This window comes from Anopheles marshallii, chromosome 2 (genome assembly GCF_943734725.1).
Source record: "Anopheles marshallii chromosome 2, idAnoMarsDA_429_01, whole genome shotgun sequence".
In the NCBI taxonomy this organism is placed as follows: domain Eukaryota; kingdom Metazoa; phylum Arthropoda; class Insecta; order Diptera; family Culicidae; genus Anopheles; species Anopheles marshallii.
The window spans coordinates 68,398,830-68,420,356 of NC_071326.1; the positions used below are offsets into that span (position 1 = coordinate 68,398,830).

Consider the following 21,527-nt stretch of genomic DNA (forward strand, 5'->3'; position numbering starts at 1 on the left):
TTTCGTATGGTTACAAATCACACCCACCGCCTTAGCTTGTAAGTTTGTTCATTTAATCGACTACAACCCGACCGCAAGTCATTTGGTTGTCATAATTGATACAGTTTCCTGATTTTTTTGTTGTTTTGTCTCACGTTACGTAATGATGAGTGTTTGATCGCATAGAGCTGTGGCATATGCTGAGTGAAGGAAATGAATGAATGAATGAAAATTTAATATAAAAAAATGTATTTAAACTAAGGTTTTGGACAGCAATAGAGAGATAGACAGGGGAAGAGATCATTAATCATTACTTAGCACCGCATGCTACGATCACGGTTAGTTTAAAATGGAACCCTTAGCAACACCTACCCCCACACACATGTTGTGCGCGGGAGGAAGAGAAATATGAATGCAGGCGTGAAATTTGATTGCCTCCTTCGCGGAAACTCGATGTAACGATATATGGCGCATTTTTTATATGAAGCTTTAACAAAAACAATACAAAATAATCAATAACACACTCATCGTCGCTAAGTATCCGATCCGTCCATTTCGCGGCGATCGGAATGGCGTGCTGCTGGCGGCCCTTTTAAGCAAAACGACCGTCCACTGTGTTCCAGCGTGGAGCGAATGGTTAGCAATTTGGTGAAATATTTCAGGAAACTGTAACGGAAATGAACATCAGGAAACGTACTCATAATTGTGTCTTTTCTCTTTTCTTCTAGCTCTCTTTATAATGAATCATGAACGTTTTGAGAAGAATCATTCATATGAATCTGTAGCAAGGAGTCACTTAGATCAGGAGCCGACTCTCAAAAGATTCATGAAACATTAAAAGATTGCTCCGGAGATATGAGTTTAAGATTATTTTTATACTTTTTGATTCTGAAATAAGCAATTTTGTACGGAATCTTTGAGACTTCAAGAATCATCTGGAATAGAGATTCTGATGCATTCGTACAGTTCATAGTTTCATTCAGATGCATTAGTACAAAACAGATTCGCCTAATACTCATGTCCATTGCTCACCATTATGAATCGTAGCTTGAACTTAATCGATCGTTTGTTGGGGAAGGCGGCGTAGATACCGAGCTGGAGTTGTTGCTCGCCACACTTTGCCTTGATTCCGATTGCATATCGGCAACCGAAACCTGGAAATGGACAGAGAATATTAAACAATTGCAGAGAACAAAAATAAAGGAAACTACCGCCTTATGTACCTTTAGAACGTCATGCAATGAGGACATGCTTCCCAACGGACTAGGTGAACGTGGTAACGATGGAGGCTGATCGCGTGGCCTGGCAGGGGCGGTACGTTTTGCACCTGGCAGGGAATTGTTCGATCCTACATATGTTCGTAATAATTTCAATATTAGTATCAACAGAACAGGTAAGAGTACAAAACAAAGCTCACCATTTAGTTGATGGATCATGGATGGACGAGGAGGCGCACGAGGAGGTGGCGGTGCATGGCGCATCGTTGAAATCTGCACAATTACCACCATATGAAAGAAAATAACATGAAATTAGGCAACAAATCCTTCGTAGCTTATTGCAATAAATTACCCGTTGCTGTTGTGTACTCTGGTCGGCCGTCTCGATCGTCGTTGGAAGATCGAGCAACCGTTGCTTTTGAATTCCATCTCCGGGACCCATGTGCGAGATATGGTTGAAGTTAGTTGGTGCAGAGATTAGCTTCGAGCGACGATCGGTGCTCCTGTGGGGACGAAATTGCAATACAGTTTAACAGCTTGCAAGATTGTAGATAGATTCAACTAATGCTTAAAACCGTATGCTTACGTTCGAATGGTTCGATTAGGTTCGCGTAATGAAAACCGTTTAGATTTCAGACGACCATCGCGATCACATGGGGAAAGATTGAGCAATTCTCCTGTAATGAAAGGATACTTTTATTACGTTTGCTTGCTTTGCAGGAAGCAGCAGATAACACCTACTCGTATGCATGTTCGCCAGGTAAACGACGTGTACGCTGTCATTGAGATAGGTCAACGTAAGGCTGCCATTGTTCATCAGTGGACGGGAACGTTTTAAACCAATTGACTGCACCCATTCCGCGGTTTGCGTGTTGAAGATGTCCAGATGGGTTTCCGAGTAGACTAGTAGATGACCGTCACAGTATGCTGATGAAGGTACAATGCAAGAAGTGAGTAAAGCAACCTTTCAACTAACCATTTGCTGGAGCTGGTCAATTAATAACACTCACTGATATGCTTAGGGACAGCCGGATACATGATTTCGCGATCGCGTGATTTACGCCCCTGCAGGTCGACATAGATAGCGAGCGTTTGGAATACGAGTAAATATTCACCGTGCACTAGGGTGGGAAAGGAAAATTGTAAAACTTCAACACAAAACTTTAACCTATACCACCAATCATTTATCGCTTACCATTGCCTCCGTGGCCAGACTGTATTTCAATCACTCGCCACGCATCAACGCCAGAAAAATTGAGGAAATTATTCAACTGATTTTCCGGATGTACTAAAGCTACGGAAAGAAAATTTTATATTTACTGAAAGTTAGGTAAAAGTACTCCCTTTTCGCCCGTCAATACGTACGCATTGCTTTGGCCGCACCCTGCAGGCAGTATGCGGTGAAACCACTCTGGTGACCAACAGCCAACCGCATGTCGGATAAAACCTGCAAGCTCTGCACAGGGTACGCAACCGTAAACTCGCACATCTTGTGATGCCGGCTACGATCCCGGTTCACGACATATACCACAATCTGTGACGTGTTTTGGCGCTTCAGCGCTAGGACGATGCAAAACACGGGTTGCGGTCCGCGCTCGATAATTCCGGTGCAGGCCGTGATGCAATTCTTCGATTCTGCCACCTTGATCCACTCGACGTCAACCGTTTCGAGGGCACGAATCGGTAACAGCCGTAGATGTCGCTGCTTACCGCACAGGATCACCAGCAGCTGCTCTTCGGCGATGTACCACAGCTGGTACACCTTCTTGCTTTCGCCGATGCGTGCTATTTGGCTGCGATCCAGATCGAGACAGAACAGCCCATCTTCCGTGCCGAGGAGTATCCGCTCTGGGTCGATAATCAGGGCGCTCAGCGCGTTCCGGATTGCCGACACGGTACTGTCGAGCACCTCACGCACGCGGAACATGGCCGTGTTCGGTAGATTGTTGCGCTTCAGTATACGATGAAGTTCGCTTAGTGCCACAACCCATTTTGCCTTTTCCGATTCCGTGTCCGCTAGCATTAGCGTTTGCAAGGAAGGTCCACCGTCTAGCAGGGATGTCGTAATCTGAACAGAGAAAACGGAAGCATTTACTATACAACACTGATCGTCGCATTGGGCCAGTGATCTACACTCACTCTAAATATGCATGGTACGTCTTTTTTCGTCGCGTGAATGACATCGCTTTCGCGCACCCCAGACACCGTAAACTCAGGATCACGCATATCCAAAACCTGCAATCGTGGGAAAACGATATTACCCGTGGAAATATGTGCTGAAAGTACAGTTCGACGCTTACCTGCGTGACGTGCACACTTGGCAGCGCGCTGCGATCGGCGGAGATATCATAGAGGAACAGCTTAAAATCGCACACAACGACAAACTGGCGCACCCAACCACGCTTGACACCGCCCAGTTTAGGTACCTTCACGTAGCCCTCGTACGCCGTACCGATGCCGCGCGTCGGATCGATCCCGAGGGGGCGTTTCGTCTGATCGGACGGTACCGGACACTGGGTCGGCACCTTCGGGCAGCAGATCATGTGGCAAGCAAAACCACACAGCTCGCACACCACACCCTGCCGCGTTAGGCCCACCATTAGCGATGTGCAGTGATTGCATTTGGTTGGACTGGAAAAGGTCCGCACGAGAAACTGGTGCACTTTCGCTTTCTGCTGCCGATGGGGATGCAAGTCCTGCTGGTGCGACATCATCACGCTGTGCATGCTCTGCAAAAGGAACAGATATATGAACATGTAATACACAATTGCATACGATTACGTTCTTCATGTGATCTTACCAGTGAGTGATCGCTCAGATTGCTCTTCGAACTAGACAGTGAGTGGCCGCGATTATTATCTTCCACATCACCATCCTCGCTTTCCATTGAATAGTTCGAATGATGCATCGTTGGTTGCTGCTGCTGCTGCTGTGCCTGTTCCTGCTGTTGCTGTTGAAGCAGCTGCTGCTGATTGCTGTACGTATGCTGCGATTGCAACTGCTGCGATTGCACCTGACTTTGCTGCTGCACCTGTTGGTGGTGTAATTGTTGTTTGTGTAGTGAAGAGAGGCTTTGATTATGGGTTTGGGTAAGGTGTGGTGCATTCGTGGAAGTGAGATTGTTCGAGGAGGAACTGGTGGATGTGTTTACGTGCTGGCTACCGCTACTGCTTTTGCGGTGCGGTGGTACTGTGCTACTGCTCGATCCGGCTGTTGGCTGCTTGCGAGGTAAACGGTGTGTGCATTAAAACCAAGTGTTCAAGTATATTCTACTAAACGGTTGTACAAACGATAGACTTCTCCATATATTATTTGCTCCATTATTTCTACTATAAATTCTTAAATTTCATACTAAGGAAACTTCAAATCTTGAAGAAGTTTGTCGTGTGTACAAAGTTGAGGCAATTACGACGACACCGTCGCACCAAATGAAACGAAAATCTTATTTACTTTCACGAGCAAAGGACTAAGTAGGATGGAAAACTAAATTCAGCTATACCAAAACATCACATATGAAATGAAATACGAAAGTCAAACGACTTACCATGTTGATGGCCAACGTTGAGTTTGTGTGCGTCGTTGAGCTGGAACCACCTCCGCCACCACCACCACTTCCAACGCCGCCAGACTCTTTCAAGAAGTGATCCAGATAGGACATCTGAGAGGAGGGCCTTTCCAGGACTGTGGCGTACCCGTGGTTCCGTAAGTTGGTTTCGTGTTTTTTTTTTAGATTTTAAGGACGATTTGTTACACACCAACATCACACACGCATCAAAACCAAGGAGTTATTTACACGAGAAATGATGAGGATGCGCATGGCATAAAAAGCATTTTGTACGTATGATGGAATGAACAAGTTTTGCAAACAAAACGCAAACGCATGGAATGTACATGGAAAAACAAGAAATAAAATAATAGTGAATGTTGGTAGATTTTTGATTGTGTGGCGTGGTGAAGTTTCATTGTAATAAGTTGCCAAAGGTAATTTAAAAAAAAATACAAAATAAAAAACAAACATGGTCATATAATGCGCATGATGAGTTTCAGGTTCAACGGATTTTGGGGGAGTCGAACAATTTTCGAGCGGATGTTGAAGGAAGATATAAAATACAAGAAAAGAGAGAGAGAAAGAGAGAAAGAACGTACATGATTTGTTGTATTAGTACATGATTCTGAACGTAGTGTTTGATGAGAATTTAACAATGTTTCGATTTCTTGTTCGCTCTCATCAGATAAAAAAAAACACTAGGAACAATCAAATGGATAACTCTGCTGTAGATTACATTGCTAGTTTGTTCAACAGAAACATATACTGGCACTGTATGGTGCGCATTAGTCTGATATGTTGCAATATGTCCTAGCTGTTGGTTATTCTTTAGGCAGCTGCTTGATCAGAGTATATAGAATAGTTAATTACCTCACACATACGATGTTAACGCGTGGAAAAAAATGAATTAAGGGGGAAGAATGTTGGACAAGTAAAACAAAAACAAACAAACAAAACTGCACACTGCTGTACCTACCACAACAGTGTACCGAGCTTATGGTTTGGGAAGAAAAAAAGGTATAAACTTCTAAGGGATAGTTGCTACCTTTGAACAACTAGAAAAGAAAAAAGGTTGAAAAATTATCAAACAACCCACACGACGTGTACAGATGTTTCCATTGATCTGCATTCTATATTTCTTTGAATTCAATAATTTCTTTTCCGAGTATAATTCCTGTTTTTTTCTTCGTAAAACCAACTATACGGCCTACAAAAACATTCTTATGTGAAATAATTAAATCAACAGAAGGTTTAGTTCCTTTTCTACCGATAGTGTTTGAGGTATCCTACACAATAACAGTTCTACTTGCACTAACATGCTACTTAACAGACCGGGAGCAAACGCAACAGAAGAAGAGTTTCCCAGTTTGAATGATGCTAAGGTAATAAAGGATTTTTCACATGTTCCTTGCATTGGAAGCATATTGATCGGTTTGTATAACGGGCGCAATATAGTTCTCACTGTTTGGGGGAGAAACCAATCAAAGCCATGTAACAAATGGAACAGATTTGTTGTCAAAAAACACCGTTCCAGCGACAAACAGGTTGAATTTTATTGGCAAATTTTGGTGGGACATTGGCGGGATTAATTATTATGAGTTGTAATAAAACGAAACCGTAATTTTTAACTACAGTGTAGAAGACTATTCATAAACAAATGAAATTATTTCATGAAGGAAGAGAACTAGACACGGAAAAATGATTCAATGCTGCATCACACCGGTATTGCGAACCAAATGGAGCAAACGATTGGAAATCTTTTCATTTTTTCACATTAAAACTTTTTGTGTTTGAAAAAAAAAATACATAAAATTCAAACTTAATTGCGCACCCAATACATTCCACAACGAAATCAGATTATCATTCTGCAAAGAAAACTAATATATAAATTTATGACTCATCCCGATATAACTGATAGCAGAAGGGTTTGTGAATATAGATCCGACAAGCCCATTTGCCTTGGAAGTTTTAATCTCTAGTTCGAAAAAACTTTGTACATAGTAGATAGTAAGTCGAAAGCTGCTGGTTTGGAAGTGACTGTATAAATTGTCATCGTTTCTAACGACTTTCAGCTGACAAAAGATTCCATTTAACACTGATCCGATTGTTATGTATGATTGTGACTAATTCTGAAATAATGCAAAACAATAGTACCTCCTCTAAGGGGTACCATAACCAATGGATTACTCGCTAAGCTACGTTAACGAATGATCGCTCTAACGATTCGTGTTAATCTCGATCAGCCGATGAGATTCGCATAATGCAAACTGTTTCAGTAAGTATTGGTTTCGCTCCCTAAATATGTCTATTGCACAACTGTTGTTCCAGTAGAATATAAGGACGTCTATCACGCATTGACTAGAACCTAGAGCGATAACACTGTATTCTACTTTCGATGGCGATCCCGACGCTTCTTACGCTTCCGGCCGCTGCCTTTGCGACGGTTGCGTTGAAACGTAAGCATTGCGACGGTGGCCGATTTTGAGAGTTCCGGTGGTGCATTTGCATCCACCGTTGGAGACGAGCAGGATGACGAACGTGAGGCCGATGAAGAAGCATGCAGTGATGAGAGTGATCGCGAACGCGAAGGCATAACACCTTTCGGGCTGGCGGTTTCTGCAAACGGTTCGATCGAAGAGCGGATCTGCTGCATTACGGTTTCCACCGTGGTGCTGACGACGTTGACGGTGCCATCGTCGACAGTCGACACGTCATCTGATTCGATCTTTGGTGTGGTGTATGCAAGGTGTAGATTTTGCTCTTCCTGTTCGATAGGTTGAATCGCTACTTGATTATCCGTAATGAACGATACGGGCTTCGAGACATGTTCCGTTTCGACGAGAGTCGACGACGTGTTGCTTTGTTCGGCACTGTCTCCCGCAGTAGTGCTGTACGCAGTATCTTCTTCCTCCCGCGGCACCAACTGTGGCGTTACGGGAGGCGTTAGAAGCATTACGAGATCATCCAGTCGCTCCGACAGTGACACCGTCACGGATGGTTCCGTCGAGGGCGATGGAAACATAGACGGTAACACGGGCACTGATGGGCAATCGTTCACTTCTGGCAATGTCGAGCGTGGGATGAGGATGGCATGATCGATATTGGTGACGTGTGGATCGATGAGTTCGTCCTGTGCCGTCGTACAGCATCGGTAGCGCTGCTGTTCGGCATCACCGTCATCGGTGGTTCGGATGGTTGTGGTCGTGGTGGTTGTAGTGATTGTCGTCGTTACTTTTCTGTTATGGCAACTACAACACTGTTCGAGTTTATTATTGTTACAACGATCTGCAAGAAGGAAGAAACATCACAACAGAAGAACAACAGATGTAGAGAGCGTTCGTAGTGGATGGATGGTTGGATGGTATGCGCGAAGGCGAACCATTTGGTTTCGGGTTGTCATGTAAAAGGGTTGAGATTTTGAGCATTGAGAAAGCGCTAAGGGGAGGAGAGCTTTCGTCCTTTTCTTCTTCTGCAGCAAAACAGCGAGCGCGCGCATACAACCGGATGCTGTTGGCAACTACTACACCCGCCGGGAGGTATAAGGAGATATAGTGCATTAGATGATTTATGGCATGACTGAGTATGGTGCGCATCCGGTTTATAGTTTTAATGGATGATTTTTGCTGCTGTTGTTGCCATTTCGCCTGTTGAAGCACTAACGATGATCAAGCCAACTGGATGCAATATGGTGGGCGCATACATGGGTGAGAGGATCATATATGAAAGATGAGATAGCCTGTATCGAGTATTCAAAATTCCAATCGGCAAAGCAAGGGTGGGGCTCTGGTTATTTCGTCAAATTGTTTGCAATATTTGCATCTCCTGGTTGTTGTAACTGCTGCTGCTGCTGCTAATGAACGTTTGTGGCATACGCTTTCGCATTACGAATGGGTTGCGAATGTAAGGACAAATGGCGCGAGCAAATGAGATAGCAATCATTTTTGTTGCGTGTGTTACGGGACATATGGCAGAGCATATAACAAACGCAAGACGACCGTTAAAAGATACTATTAAAAATGGAATGAAATTAAGGATTAACGGAATTAATTGATGTTGAGGTTTAATCATTGTTTGTTTGTTTTTTCTTCCTTTGCTGTTGGTCAGTTTTGAGCGTGTTTTAGCTTCGTTTTAGGCATGAACAATATTAAATATTGCTGTTTTTTCCACTTTTATGTTAACCTTATTCAAATATTATTATATTCCGAGTTGTTACGTTTTTAAATCAATAACTGTGCGTGTTTTTGTTTAGTTCATTTCCATTATTGTTAAAAAAAAAGATACGGTATCGCACACATATACTAACTCGGTGCTTACCTATTTTATGAGAGACACGATGTACACACACACAGTACACAGTGTAGTGTGGCTATCGCTAAAACGTTTACTTTATGTTATAAACATTTTATTTAACTTGTTTATAAAAACGTAGTCATTCAAATAACTTGCTTCTCAATCCACTGACCAACTGCAACATTCCAAAGTAGTGCCACTGTTGGGAAAAAAAGTACACGAGGAAGTTGGAATACAGAAGGAAAACACAAATCTTTTGTTTTAACATAACTTTTGACACTGAAAAACGAAACACTAAAGCAAAACACGAATTAAAGGAAAAGCAAATATCAAAATCCAAACACAAACACATATGAACAATGTACAACAGTATCAAAAAGCCGTTGGAAGCTTGAACAAATCATAACGAAACAAAACATAGAACACATAAAAGGTAAAATCAAATTAAGAAAAAATATAAAACAAAACAATAAACAAAAAAAAGTGATTCAGCAAATTTAGAAAAGAAAAATAAACAACTATTGTTCACAACAGATCCGAAATGCATTGGAAGAGAAAACAAATGCTTGATGGAAACATTAGCAAAAGCAAAACTTGGAAAATGAAAAATACAAACAAGTTAATTGCATTAAACTGCAACATCAACAAACTTCACACAAGGGCTGTCAAACTAAGGGTTGTTGTTTCTGGCAGTAGGGTTTTGGCCGGGCATCAAGAACAAGGGTGTGAATATGCAGAAAATAACGAAAAGAAAGAAGTATTACGTATACGTTTTGATTAGGTAGAGCAACAGGCCCCAGACGCAGGATGTCACACCGACCCACACGGAAAAGTTACGTCTCATTGCTCGATTGCGGATCGCAGCCATCGCCTCCCTTGTCACCGTCGTGTTACCACCGGTCGATGCCGCCATCGCTATCGCTGCCGCACTCGACGAGGAGGACGAGTGGGATGCACTCGTTGCGGACGGTACGACCGTCTGCTCCACAGCATCATTAGTAGTGGTAGTAGCAGTAGTAGTAGTAGTAGTTGTACAACAGCACAATGATGGCGCAACACTGTTATGATCGTTAGCGTTAGCATCGCCCTCCAAGGGGTGGCTAGTTTTGGCGCTATTGTCGTCGCTCTTCGACGGGTAATCTATGCAATAATCGCTGCTGTTATTTGTGGCGGTGATGATGGCGATATTGGTGCTAGCGGTGCTAATGCCAGTGCTAGTGAACGTTCTTGCATCAACAAATGCTACAACCTGTGGATGTGATGGTGTCATTGGCAAGGTTTCGTTCTTTGTATTCGCCTTTTCGGTTTCACTTGTCTCGATGCCACCTGTTTGTGCCGGCTGGTGATGATGCTGTTCTGCATCCGGTGCCGTCACGACGCTTCCTACCGGTGGGTTTCCATTTTCGTCTTGCTGCACTCCTCCCATGCTTAGCCTATTATCACGCAAACTATCATCACCTTGATCGTTCGCCTGTGCCTTGTGTTCCATGTCAGCAGTTCCTCCCGTTTCCTGCAGCTCTCGGATGTATTTGCTCAAAACGGCCCGCTCGAACTCGGTCAACTCTGCTGTGTCGCCGGTTAACGTTGCATTCTTCACTTTACTACCTTCCGTTGGTTTGCCGTTTCCTTCTCCACGATGGAGATCCTTTAGCAAACATTCTACCATCCGGTCGTCATCATCGGAAGCAGTAATGTGAGATGTTGACGGTACTGCGGAAGATAAATGCTGCTTCCGAACCGTCTCCAGCACGTCTCGCATTTCCACTTCCCTCGAACTTCTCGGTCGACCACCGGCGATTTGAGGTTCGTTCAGACCGTTTCCAAAACCTCGTATACTACTGGTGCTTCTCCGGCTGCTTGCTGTCGATCCATCGCCATGACCCAACAATTGCATTACCGGGAGCGGCACTGTGACAATAGGGTGGGACCATCGTGTAGTATAGAACAGTCGAACCGATGGTGAACATTGCCAAATAGGTTGATGTATTTTTCAATGAAGTACGGAAGAATCGAGAATTTGGAAGAGATGTTTGACGTTGTTTGTTGAGCGATGAGCGTACAAATCGACGAGGGAACAATCAAACAAATTTAGTTGTGATCAGCATAAAGGAAAACAAAACAAGAGTCTTATGCGTGCTACAAGCACGCATAGTAACACACACGCACACAAACATCATACACACAAGCACACTTTTTGAAGGCTTCTAGTAAAACTATTTAAAGACAGCGGATGATCCCGGTAGATTCATTTGCCTAATCTATAGACCTAATTGACTGCTTACTAGCAGAACAAAGTTCAAGAAGTAGAATTAATGCTAATCGCATGTGTCATATTCTCATGCTTATTTTGGGTCTTATCGATTATTTAACAACTTTTTTCTATAATCATTGTATTTGTATCTGTATTGCAGTGGCATGAAATCGGTTTCTCTGTAGCGTGACTTGTCTCTTCCCGTTGCATTTCCTTTCAGATCTGTATCCTACACCCATTTGTTTTTAATCCATAAAGCAAACTTCCCCCGAACGACTATATATAATCATGAATCCCCAGGATTCAAGATCTGAAAGCTACTACATTAATAGTATAGATACACATACACAAGAGCACAGAGATTGGTTGGATAATGAAGACATCGAGGTAGGATGATAGTAACAATTAAGAATTTTGACGACAGAGGAGGAATAACGTCCACAATATTTTTGAAACATTAGATCTTCAGGTTAACTCGTGGCCTTTTTGGAATAGCTAACAGATATCTTCGAACTGGCACTGACAAATGCTAATACTGTAGCACCCAAAAATAAATTAATCATCTATGTGGGTTGCACGCATTTTCCAATCTACGCGCCATTTAGACAATTTTGTTGTTGAGTACAGTTTCGTGAATCATCTAAGCAAATCTCATGTAAAGCAAAATTGTGTAACTGGATGGAACTACGCGCTAATATAATAACCACACATGAGTATTTACAAAAAGAAAATTATATCCTTTATATGGTGGAACCAATAAGAAATAATATACTCTGAACTGTTCATAAACAAACAACACGTTACTATAGAACGACGAGTTGAGAATGTCTGCTGACGTGAATAAAATGTGTTCCTTAAACGATTGTGTTCGTGATAATTCAAGTTTACTTGAACAGTTGGATGTCCTCCAAAGAGAATTTGTGTAGTATGTATGACTACACATTAACAACATTAAACACCACGAATTAGCTTAAAGTTCTAATATATACAATTTCAAACCAGCATTTCCTAAGCATTCTAGGCTATTATTGAATAATTTGTCCAATGTCAAAAGGGGGCGCCACACGAGGCAGGGCAATGATCAACGATCATAAATAATCGTGCATTTGCAGCATACCGTGTGCATAGATTGAAACGAGAATTTACCTATTTTGCTTTAATAATGCGATCGAATTGATTGATCCGATTGGATCGCTCTGATCTGATGAGCTACGTTTAAACAAGCAAGCACTGCTGGGACTATGTAATAGAATACGTTAACATTGTTAAATATTTTATACGGTGGGTTAGTAACTGATCCCGCTTCAAAGCACATAGATCGCATTTTGAAAGCGACCAATTTACACCTTTTATGCATGATTGCGTGTAAAAAAAGGGAACACATGTACGAAAAGATTGTTTGAAACGATATAAAAAGCATTGTCCTTCAGCTAAACCAATACCTACAGAAAATGTGTTACACTATTAGGGTAAGTTCTACCAGCTACTAATGCTCCCAACACCATGAAGCACATGAAAAACCAGCGTTAAGTATACTATAACAGCGCTAATTTCGTACATGTATCGCAGCGATATTTTCTCAGGCATTATCTTTGATGCGTTTGAATCTTTTGAAGCAAAAAAAACTCTGCTTTTAAGAAAATATAAGCTCCTAGGACACCAGCCTATGATATGTTCCACAATGACCGTACGGTCTAGAGTAAAAAAAAATCAAATTCCGGAACCAATTTCCAAGTCGGAGTCCGGGAAAGAGAAGCTTGCAAAAATCCATAGCGTTTCCCTCGGTTATTAACAAAAAAAAGGTAACAAAACCGTTTAACTACGATGTACTCACATCCTTCGTTAGATTCAAGACGCTGCTGAAGATCCTTTATCACGCTTTCTTTGCGCTTCAGCTCGCTACCAATTGATTCACAAATCTGGCGTGTCTCCCGCAAATCCCTGAAGAAAAAAAAAACAAAATTAGACTGCAAATACTATCACATTTACTCTACAAGGAATTACTTTTGAGCCGCTACGAGATCGGTTCTGGTGCGCGTAAGCTCCTCTGAAATTACTGCCTTTGCCTGAATTTCGTTCTGCAGCGAACTCTGCAGGTTGAGCAGTTCCATTTTGTCGAGCTTTTGCGAGCGTCGATTACGCCAATTTTTGTTGTCGCTCGCATTATGATTGAGCGGCCCGGAGTGCTTCAGGTATTCGAGCTCTTCAGTCATTTTCGTGGCGAGCGCCTGCAGATAGCCGCGAGCGTCTTTTTCGTCCGATACCCACTGAATGATCTCCGCTATCTGACGTTCCCATTGGCTGAATGCTTGGCGTCTATTTCTGTAAAAGGACATCAAATACGTGTATGAAAATGTGGAACCATGATTAACAAAACACATTTCACTTTATCTCTCTTTCTCTCTCTCTCTCTCTCTCTCTCTCTCCCTTTCTTTTTTCTCTCTCTCTCTCTCACTCTCTCTCTGATCCTAAACTTACCTTAGGTCCTCATATTCGCTTTCCATTTGCAGCCGTTCGGCCGTCAGACGGCGGTTTGCTTCACTGATCATCTCCAAGTCCGTAATCAGTTTACGATTATCGTCGAGCAGAATCTTTTTCTCGCGCTCATGCCGCTTGCGCAACTCAAGGATCGTTTCCTCCGAGTCGGTGAGAGATTCAAGCCGGCTCGAGTCAAGCTTTTCGCGCGCTTGCTGTAGCTCCCGCTGAAGCATCTCTCGATGGTTGTCCGCCTCGTTCAGCTGATCTCTTAGGGCCGATATTTCGATGTTGTAGCGCGTCTGTTGCTGGTTAATCTTCTCGCTGTACTCCACCTCCAGACGATCGATTTCTAGCCGAATGGAATCGGATGAAGAGATACCAAGCGAATTAGACGATCCTAGTTCCGATGAACTGCGGCTGCGTGCTTCCATCTGTAACTGGCGGTAGCACTCTTCAGAACGCTCGCGCTGCTGACGTTCCCGATTTAGCTCCGAAATTAGATCTTGCACGCGGGCATCCTGCTCACGGCGCAACTTGTCCGTCTTGCGCAACTCGCTGCGTAGTGTATCCACCTTCTGCATTGTAACCTCAAGCTCTTCCTCCTTATCGCGTACCTGCCGAGACAATTTCTGCTTTTGTTGGCGCAGATCAGAAAGCTTGTCGGTTACTTCGGTATACTCCGCCATCGCAAGCTTGCGCTGCTCCAGTGCATCTTTCAGTTCCTTGTCCTGCTGCTTTAATCGATCGATTGCATCCTGATGTTCTTTCTGTAGATCATCTTTTTCCTGCCGCAGTAAACGTATCATTTTCTCGTTCTCCTTAATCTTCGCATCTACCTGACCATCTACGGAGTCACCAGAGGCTGCCGTTCCCACCGACAGTGCTCCCACCCGTTCGAAACTCTTGATTTGGCTCTCCAGTTCACAGTTGCGCTTGGTTAGGATATTGATTTCATCCTGCAGCTTTCGCGTACTGTCTGGACTGAGCCGCTGTTTTTCCTCCGAACCGTGCTTTTCCAGCTTCAGCGGTGGCAACGGTTGACTAATGTTGTTCGTCGTGATGGCACGCGACAATCGGCCTACGTCCGACAGGGAGCTGTCCTTGGTAAAAGTAAAGCCCACGAATGGCAGATGATGACCGGAGAAGGCAGGATTTGTCGTTGGTGGTACAGCATCGGACAGTTTGATGTCCGTATCATCCACGTCGAAGTTTGACGTGTCCGTTGGACTAGAAACCTCCGGGATGTACGGTGCCTGCCCGTTTCGTATCGTATCCCAGTTGATACCTTCGAACCACGGGTGAGCCTTGAAGTCGTCGATACCGTTTTGGCCGAGCCGATATTCTGGCGCGCAGATCAACCGCCGTATCAAATCCTTCGCCTGTTCACTCACACCATACTCTTCATCGTCGTTTGGAAAATCGAACGAGTTTTTGTGATTCATGATTTTGCCATATGTCTCGACTAGACTCTCCGCGTAGAATGGTGTTTCCCCGAACAGCATCTCGTACATGCAGACACCCAACGACCACCAATCACACTCTGGACCATACTTTCCCTGCCCATCTTCCATCGCACGCAGGATCTCTGGTGAGATGTAATCGGGTGTACCAACCGCAACGTTTGATTGTACCGTTCCTTGCGGACCAAGTCGTAAACAAGAGCCAAAATCGGCTAACCGAACATGCCCACTCGCATCCAGCACTATATTATCAGGCTTTATGTCCCGGTGCACGTACTTCAGTTCGTGGATGCTATGTATTGCCAGTACCATCTCTGCTATATAGAATCGTGCCATGTCCTCGGGAAGCCGATCCTCGAACTTGCTCAGCAACGTTAACAGATCACCGCCACAGTAGTAATCCATAATGAGATACTACAAAGAAAAACACATTCAACAGGTTATGATTACGAAAGAAGGCATTGTATCATCTGCATTTATTACACCTACCAAGTTAATGTCGTCCTGAAAAGCATAATGTAAATTCGTTATCCACCGCCGATCACCAAAGACCAGCACATCGCGCTCCTCGCGGAAGCAAGCCGTTTCGGCGCGCTGTAAAAACAAAAAATCAAAACAAATTCATTCGCAAACATTCATAACCTACACTTACGATCGAGATCCACCTACCTTCAACATTTCCCATTTGTTCAGTATCTTCATCGCATAGATCTGACTAGTGTGATGCATCCGTACAACGCACACCTCACCGAACGCTCCGCGACCGATCACCTTCAGCACCTCGAAGTCGTCACGAGACAACCGTAACTGTTTGATATTCTGCACGACCGACTTCATCAGCTCGATAAAGTCGGACACTGTCTTTTCGCGGCGAAGCGATGAATTGCAGCATTCGTCGTACAGCACCACCAGACAGTCTACCATCGATTCCACCGAGAGGAACTTTTCCGCCGATAACCCCGCAGCAGCAACTGCACCACTGAGGATGCTGCCAAACAGCGGGCTGTTGACGCTATTGTTCGTGGTGGTACCATTGCTGCCGTTGTTGCTGAAGTTATTATTTGTACCGCTGCAGGTAACGTGATCAAGGATGAGGTTTTCCAGCTCTTTTAGGCGAGCCGCGGGTGATTGAACTAAAAACGGATGGAAATAAATATGAACTACTTTCAACCAGATGTGCGTCAATGCGTGAAACTTACCGGACAGTTTAGATAGATTCAGTCCAGCGAGGACATCCTTCTGATCGGAAGCCATTGTCGTTGCCATATATCGTTGACACCTTTACTACGATATTGTTCTAAATTTTGCACGTTTGCAGTCAATTCAGCTACCCCCACAAGCGAAACATAAACGCCACCAATGGGTCTGTATGGTGCTTCTTTTGCTTATTATCTCAGCGATAGATTTCTTAAATCCTATCTAAGCCTCGGGTGCTAGTTTTGTTGCATTCGTCGTTGTTCTGTACTATCCGGCCGCAATCCGCAATCCGACCAATAATTTTAATGCTATGTTGCAACAATTTTACACTACTGCAAAACAACTGCTTAAAAGAGAGAAGATTTGGATCTTTCATGCACTTTCGCAGCATCTACCTTACAGGGTTTGGTGATAGTGTAAACCACTACCGTTACTGGTTCTATCGCTGGTCGGGTGCGATATGAATGCTAACCAGTGCTGGTAACGTTTGCGACGAAAGCGGTTCACATCCGGCTCCTTCCGGGACAGGAACCGAATGGCGGTGGCGATATCCCTGCGAAAGGACATTAGGACAACCGCCACCACCGTGATAGTGGTTCACCACCGCTGCACTGCTGTACCATTGGATCGATCACGATGCGGTGTACTGATGTGGCTTAAATACTGTCTGAAATGAAAAAAAATGAAAGGCAAATATTGATTATTAATTATTCTGCAACAAATAACATCAAATAAGAAAACAAAAGCTGAGCGGACACGGAAATGAAAAATTACATTCTTTCTATTCTATTTCAAACTTTATCATTTATTACAGGGTTTTTAGATGACAGAACAACGGCCTTAGAAGACACCACAACCCCAGCAGACATAATTCAATGCAAGTACATGATATCACAATGGCAGCGCAGTTGTTTTGATAGGCGCTTGTGTTGTTCTGTCATTTAAAAAAACCCTGTATATAAACTTTCATGCTGTTTTATGTCTCCTCCTTGCATCCTTAGAAAGCAGCAAGGATCGAATACAAAAAGTTACAACGGAGCATAGTGGACAAGCAACAAACACAGCATAAACGCGCTCGCGAGAGTATGTATGCCTTCGTTTACAAAAGCCCAAATTATTGGAGCGCAAAATTCTGTTTCGTTTCGTTGTAACTTTGCTCTGCTGGGTGTAGTGTTGTTTTGTTTTTTTTTTTTGCGTTTGCTTTTGCTTCTATTGTTTTCTCCTTTTCAACCATCATGCACATTAGTATGCAGTTATGTATGATTGCTGCAGGCACGATCGTTTTCATGTCTTTGCGTTTTGTTTTTTTTTTCGTGCCTATTTTTTCATCTTTATTCATCCGGAGTGCTTTCCATACAATTCCACCCATAATTAGTGAATGGGTGTCACGGCATGCGGAAGGCAACTACAAAGCGAAGAACAAAAACACATCACGCGGTGATGAAAACAGTTTTCCTACACATAAATCTGCTTTTTCGCCTGTAATCACAATGCACATATTGCTTTACGTGATTCTTTTCATTTTGATTCCGAAATGTTTCACAAACAGTTATTCTACAAAAAAATATATAGATCAGAAAATGAAACACAAACGAATATAATGGGCGAAATTAAACCAGTTGAGAGTAATTTTCCGACCTTACGATTAAAAATAAAATTCAATTATGCAGGCAACGCCACCTGAAATGGTGCGTTCATCTTTCAAGAAAGAAGATTGTTTAATTAACAATGAACATTTCAATGGATAGCACTTGAGACCGACAGATCCCTTTTCCATCACATTAGGGGAGCTCCATTTGCCCGTTCAGAAATAGAACCGACCATTCCTTTACCAGGTTCGTGATAAATTTTTATCACATTATACTTTTGCCCACCTGAAAAATTCCGCTCCTTCTATTTCGCCTTGCAAAAAATAAAACTAATATTTAAACAAGTATACTGCAACGACCGTTTCTGTCGTCCCCTTTATCCGGCGTATCCTTAGCGAAGCTGACCGGAACTAGGTCGGGAGTGCGGTTTTCCTTGTCTCGAGCGATTCCATCATCATGGTTGAAGTGCTAATGACCTGTCCCCGCCAAATTGCCATATCCGCAGAAGGGCAAGTGGTTTTGGGCTGCGCTATGAAACTTCATCCACAACCCCCGGGCCGTATGCGACGTGGCGGCACAGGGCTAGTAGTGGTAAAAGAAAACATAAATGGCATTTGCTTCCCTTTCCTACCACCAGCGGAAGTTTCCAGTTCGGTGGAAGGTCCACTTTCGCAAACTGTTATTTATTATTCATTAAACTGACGCAGTCTGAACCATCATTCGGTGGATATTTTTTTTTCGACGATCTTTGCACAACTCATGACCGGTTAAAAGTTCTGCTGGCGGAAAAATCGGATAGCAAATGAGTTATGGAAAATAAAGCTAAACAGTACACAGCCCATATACTGGCTCAAGAAACCATTCATAACAATCGCAGTGATGTGATAGCTGCTAAAAGATAATCATTTAATTATCTTCAACTTCAGATGCAATTCGGAGCTCCTCGCTTGGCGGCACGAAGAAAATTCACGGTCAGATGGATTTAAACGTAATCGTTGGACGGAAGCTATGCGCTGCTTCAGACTAATTATTGAAAATTAATGACCAAACAAATACTTCATGCGATTCCACACCGGTTTCAAGTGCACTTGCAGCAAGCGGAAACCAAATTTAAAGAAAATAGAAACATGTTGCATTCACCCAAGCGTTCACTGCTTGGGCAAATTCGTTTAAAAATTGATTACTCTGGAATATTATTTCCAGACTGGAACTGGACACGAGCTGGTCGCACGAGCATGAACGAAGATACTCGCCAAATAAGCGTTCAGTACCGCATACATCATTGAAGTACGTGAACTTTAATTTATTGAAACAAAGAGTTTCCTTTGTACAAGTTCTTTTTTAGCGATAGTTCAGTTGTCTATGGGAACCTCACGAACAAAAATTACAGAGAGGCATGTGTTCTAATCAATAGGTAACTGTAGCAATTTACAAATGCATAGCATCTGGGCCGGTCAAATAGAGGAGTAGGTAAACACACATGTTGGTGGTAAAATGTGCACAAATCTCGACTGTGCTGATCTCATATGCGAAAGCGACTGTTGTAAATGTCGGAATACTTGAGTCACAAATATACGGAGAACATAGGTGTAAAGGCAAGCAGAAAGAATTTGGTACAAAAAAACTGCAAGGAACTACTACAGGGTTTTTAGATTACAGAACAACGCAAACCCCTGTCACAGCGCAGCACATGACATTTCGACTACCTCAGAAGACAACACAACCCCAGCGGGCTTAGTTCTATGCAAGCACATGTTATCACAATGGCAGCACACCGTATAGCGATACCGTGCGACGGTATCAGCCAAGTACGATCCGACTAATATAAACGCGCCCCGGGATGGATTTTGACAACCAAACGATGTTTGTTTTGAACCGAAGAAGTATTTACTGCATTTATCGAAATAAAACATGCTTTATCTAATGAAAAATACAGCAAACGTTACTAACAATGGGGTAGATCACGCTCTAAGCCAGTTTTTTTTTGTATGCGTTTTGACGTTTCCAGGCTTTTCCGCTTACAGCTCGCCATACAAATGGCAAGCCAAGTTATGCCTAGTAAAGAAAGATTAGATAGGTTTCTCAATGAAAGTACCCAAGTACCCAAAACCCAAACTCGACAAATGTCAAAACAAAGAATTTTGCTAGCTGGTCTGAGCCAGGTTAGGCCAAGTTTCCCGTGTGCGAAAAAGGTAAACAAATTTGTTTTAACGAAAAGAACTGAAAAAGGATTATTTTGATAATCAGACTTGTATATTATTTCAAACACATTGAAATTAAAATCAAATTACTAAACTTAAATCGATTTTTCTCAAATTGTAGTTTACAATAATGATCCCTTGTGTCATTCTTTATGTCAAAATGCTATGTCCTTTTCGAATCTGTACAGAATGATACAGCCCGGTACCTGGATTATTTGACACAGGCTTTCACACTTAATAGGCTTACAGGCTTAAAGCTTAAGCTTTCTAACTTTTGGGATGATCTACCCCAATCATCGTCCTGCTGTGAAAATCCATCATAGGACACGTCTATGCTCCACGGATCGTACTTCACTTCTACCGTCGTACTGATGTCGCGCTACTGATAAACTACGCTGTCATTGTGATATCATGTGCTTGCAGTGTAATATGCCCGCTGCAGTTGTGCTGTTTAGTAAGGCCGTTGAAATGTCATGTGCTGCACTTGTTGTGACAGGCGCTTGAGTTGTTCTGTCATCTAAAAAACCCTGTACAGCCGTTAGACTCAAAGAATCTCGTAAACTACAAATACTACCCAACCGACTCTGTGCTGCATGTAACTGCAGTTGACGGACCAGCAATGAAAATTTCCTGCGTTGGAAAGTAACGAAAGTGGCACCCTTGGTTTTAATGGTGAATTTTATGACCGCCTTGACCCTCGGCTGAAAGCAACGACTGGTGACGCGTGTGGTGGCAAAACGAATGTGCGAGCTCGAGACACATAAACATTATCAAATCAATGAAATGGTGCACCCTAATATACACTGCCAAACAGGATAAACACGCCATTTACTGAGGACGATAGTGCATTAGCCATATTTTTCCCCCTGCAATGTCTGCAGTTATAAAACTCCCCCTCTCTCTCCTCCCTGTCCCATCAATTCCTTCCATTGTAAGTGACATTACCATCACACTAAGATAGGGAATGGTGCTGGTAATGGTAGTCGGAATGCGAAATTCCCTACTTTTAAGCCGAAAATCGTAGACTGGAGGGGACCAAGATGTCCTTTTTCCCCCTACACTAGAGGAATTGGTTCCCCGACAAATATTCGCATTACATTTATAAGTTTCTAGGAGTAACTATGTAATCCTCACGTATTTGACGCCTTCTCTAAAGGCGAAATACAAGCTATTAGAAAACTGAAACAGAAACACACAAATATATGCGAGTAATTCTTTTTCCTGAGTGCTGCCCAATTTCTCACTCCACCTCTTAGGGCTGTGTCGCATAAGTAAGACATCCATTACCACCTAGCACACCTAGGAGAGCTAGGATATT

The 21,527-nt window shown here is 43.0% G+C and overlaps 1 protein-coding gene across 1 annotated transcript; it reads right to left on the reverse strand.

The window, feature by feature from the left end:
* Positions 1 to 1,013: 1,013 nt before the first annotated feature.
* LOC128719058 (serine/threonine-protein kinase MRCK alpha) lies at positions 1,014 to 16,476 on the reverse strand. Its single transcript, XM_053812678.1, has 20 exons — positions 16,422 to 16,476; positions 15,892 to 16,355; positions 15,712 to 15,816; positions 13,763 to 15,636; positions 13,289 to 13,606; positions 13,119 to 13,225; positions 10,492 to 10,941; positions 4,741 to 4,877; positions 3,997 to 4,413; positions 3,497 to 3,925; positions 3,336 to 3,431; positions 2,562 to 3,264; positions 2,392 to 2,490; positions 2,207 to 2,317; positions 1,938 to 2,123; positions 1,783 to 1,873; positions 1,549 to 1,699; positions 1,397 to 1,469; positions 1,203 to 1,327; positions 1,014 to 1,133 (listed from the first exon to the last, which is right to left on the reverse strand). The coding sequence occupies exons 1-20, from the start codon at positions 16,474 to 16,476 to the stop codon at positions 1,014 to 1,016; spliced, it is 6,111 nt and encodes a 2,036-aa protein (XP_053668653.1).
* Positions 16,477 to 21,527: the final 5,051 nt, after the last annotated feature.

Coding starts and splice junctions, on each gene's coding strand:
- LOC128719058 (XM_053812678.1), bottom strand. CDS start 16,476: ATGGCTTCCGATCAGAAGGATGTCCTCGCTGGACTGAATCTATCTAAA. Junction 3,926..3,996: donor ATCTGAGCGATCACTCACTG/GTAAGATCACAT, acceptor TTCCTTTTGCAG/AGCATGCACAGCGTGATGAT. Junction 1,874..1,937: donor CCTGGCGAACATGCATACGA/GTAGGTGTTATC, acceptor CTTTCATTACAG/GAGAATTGCTCAATCTTTCC.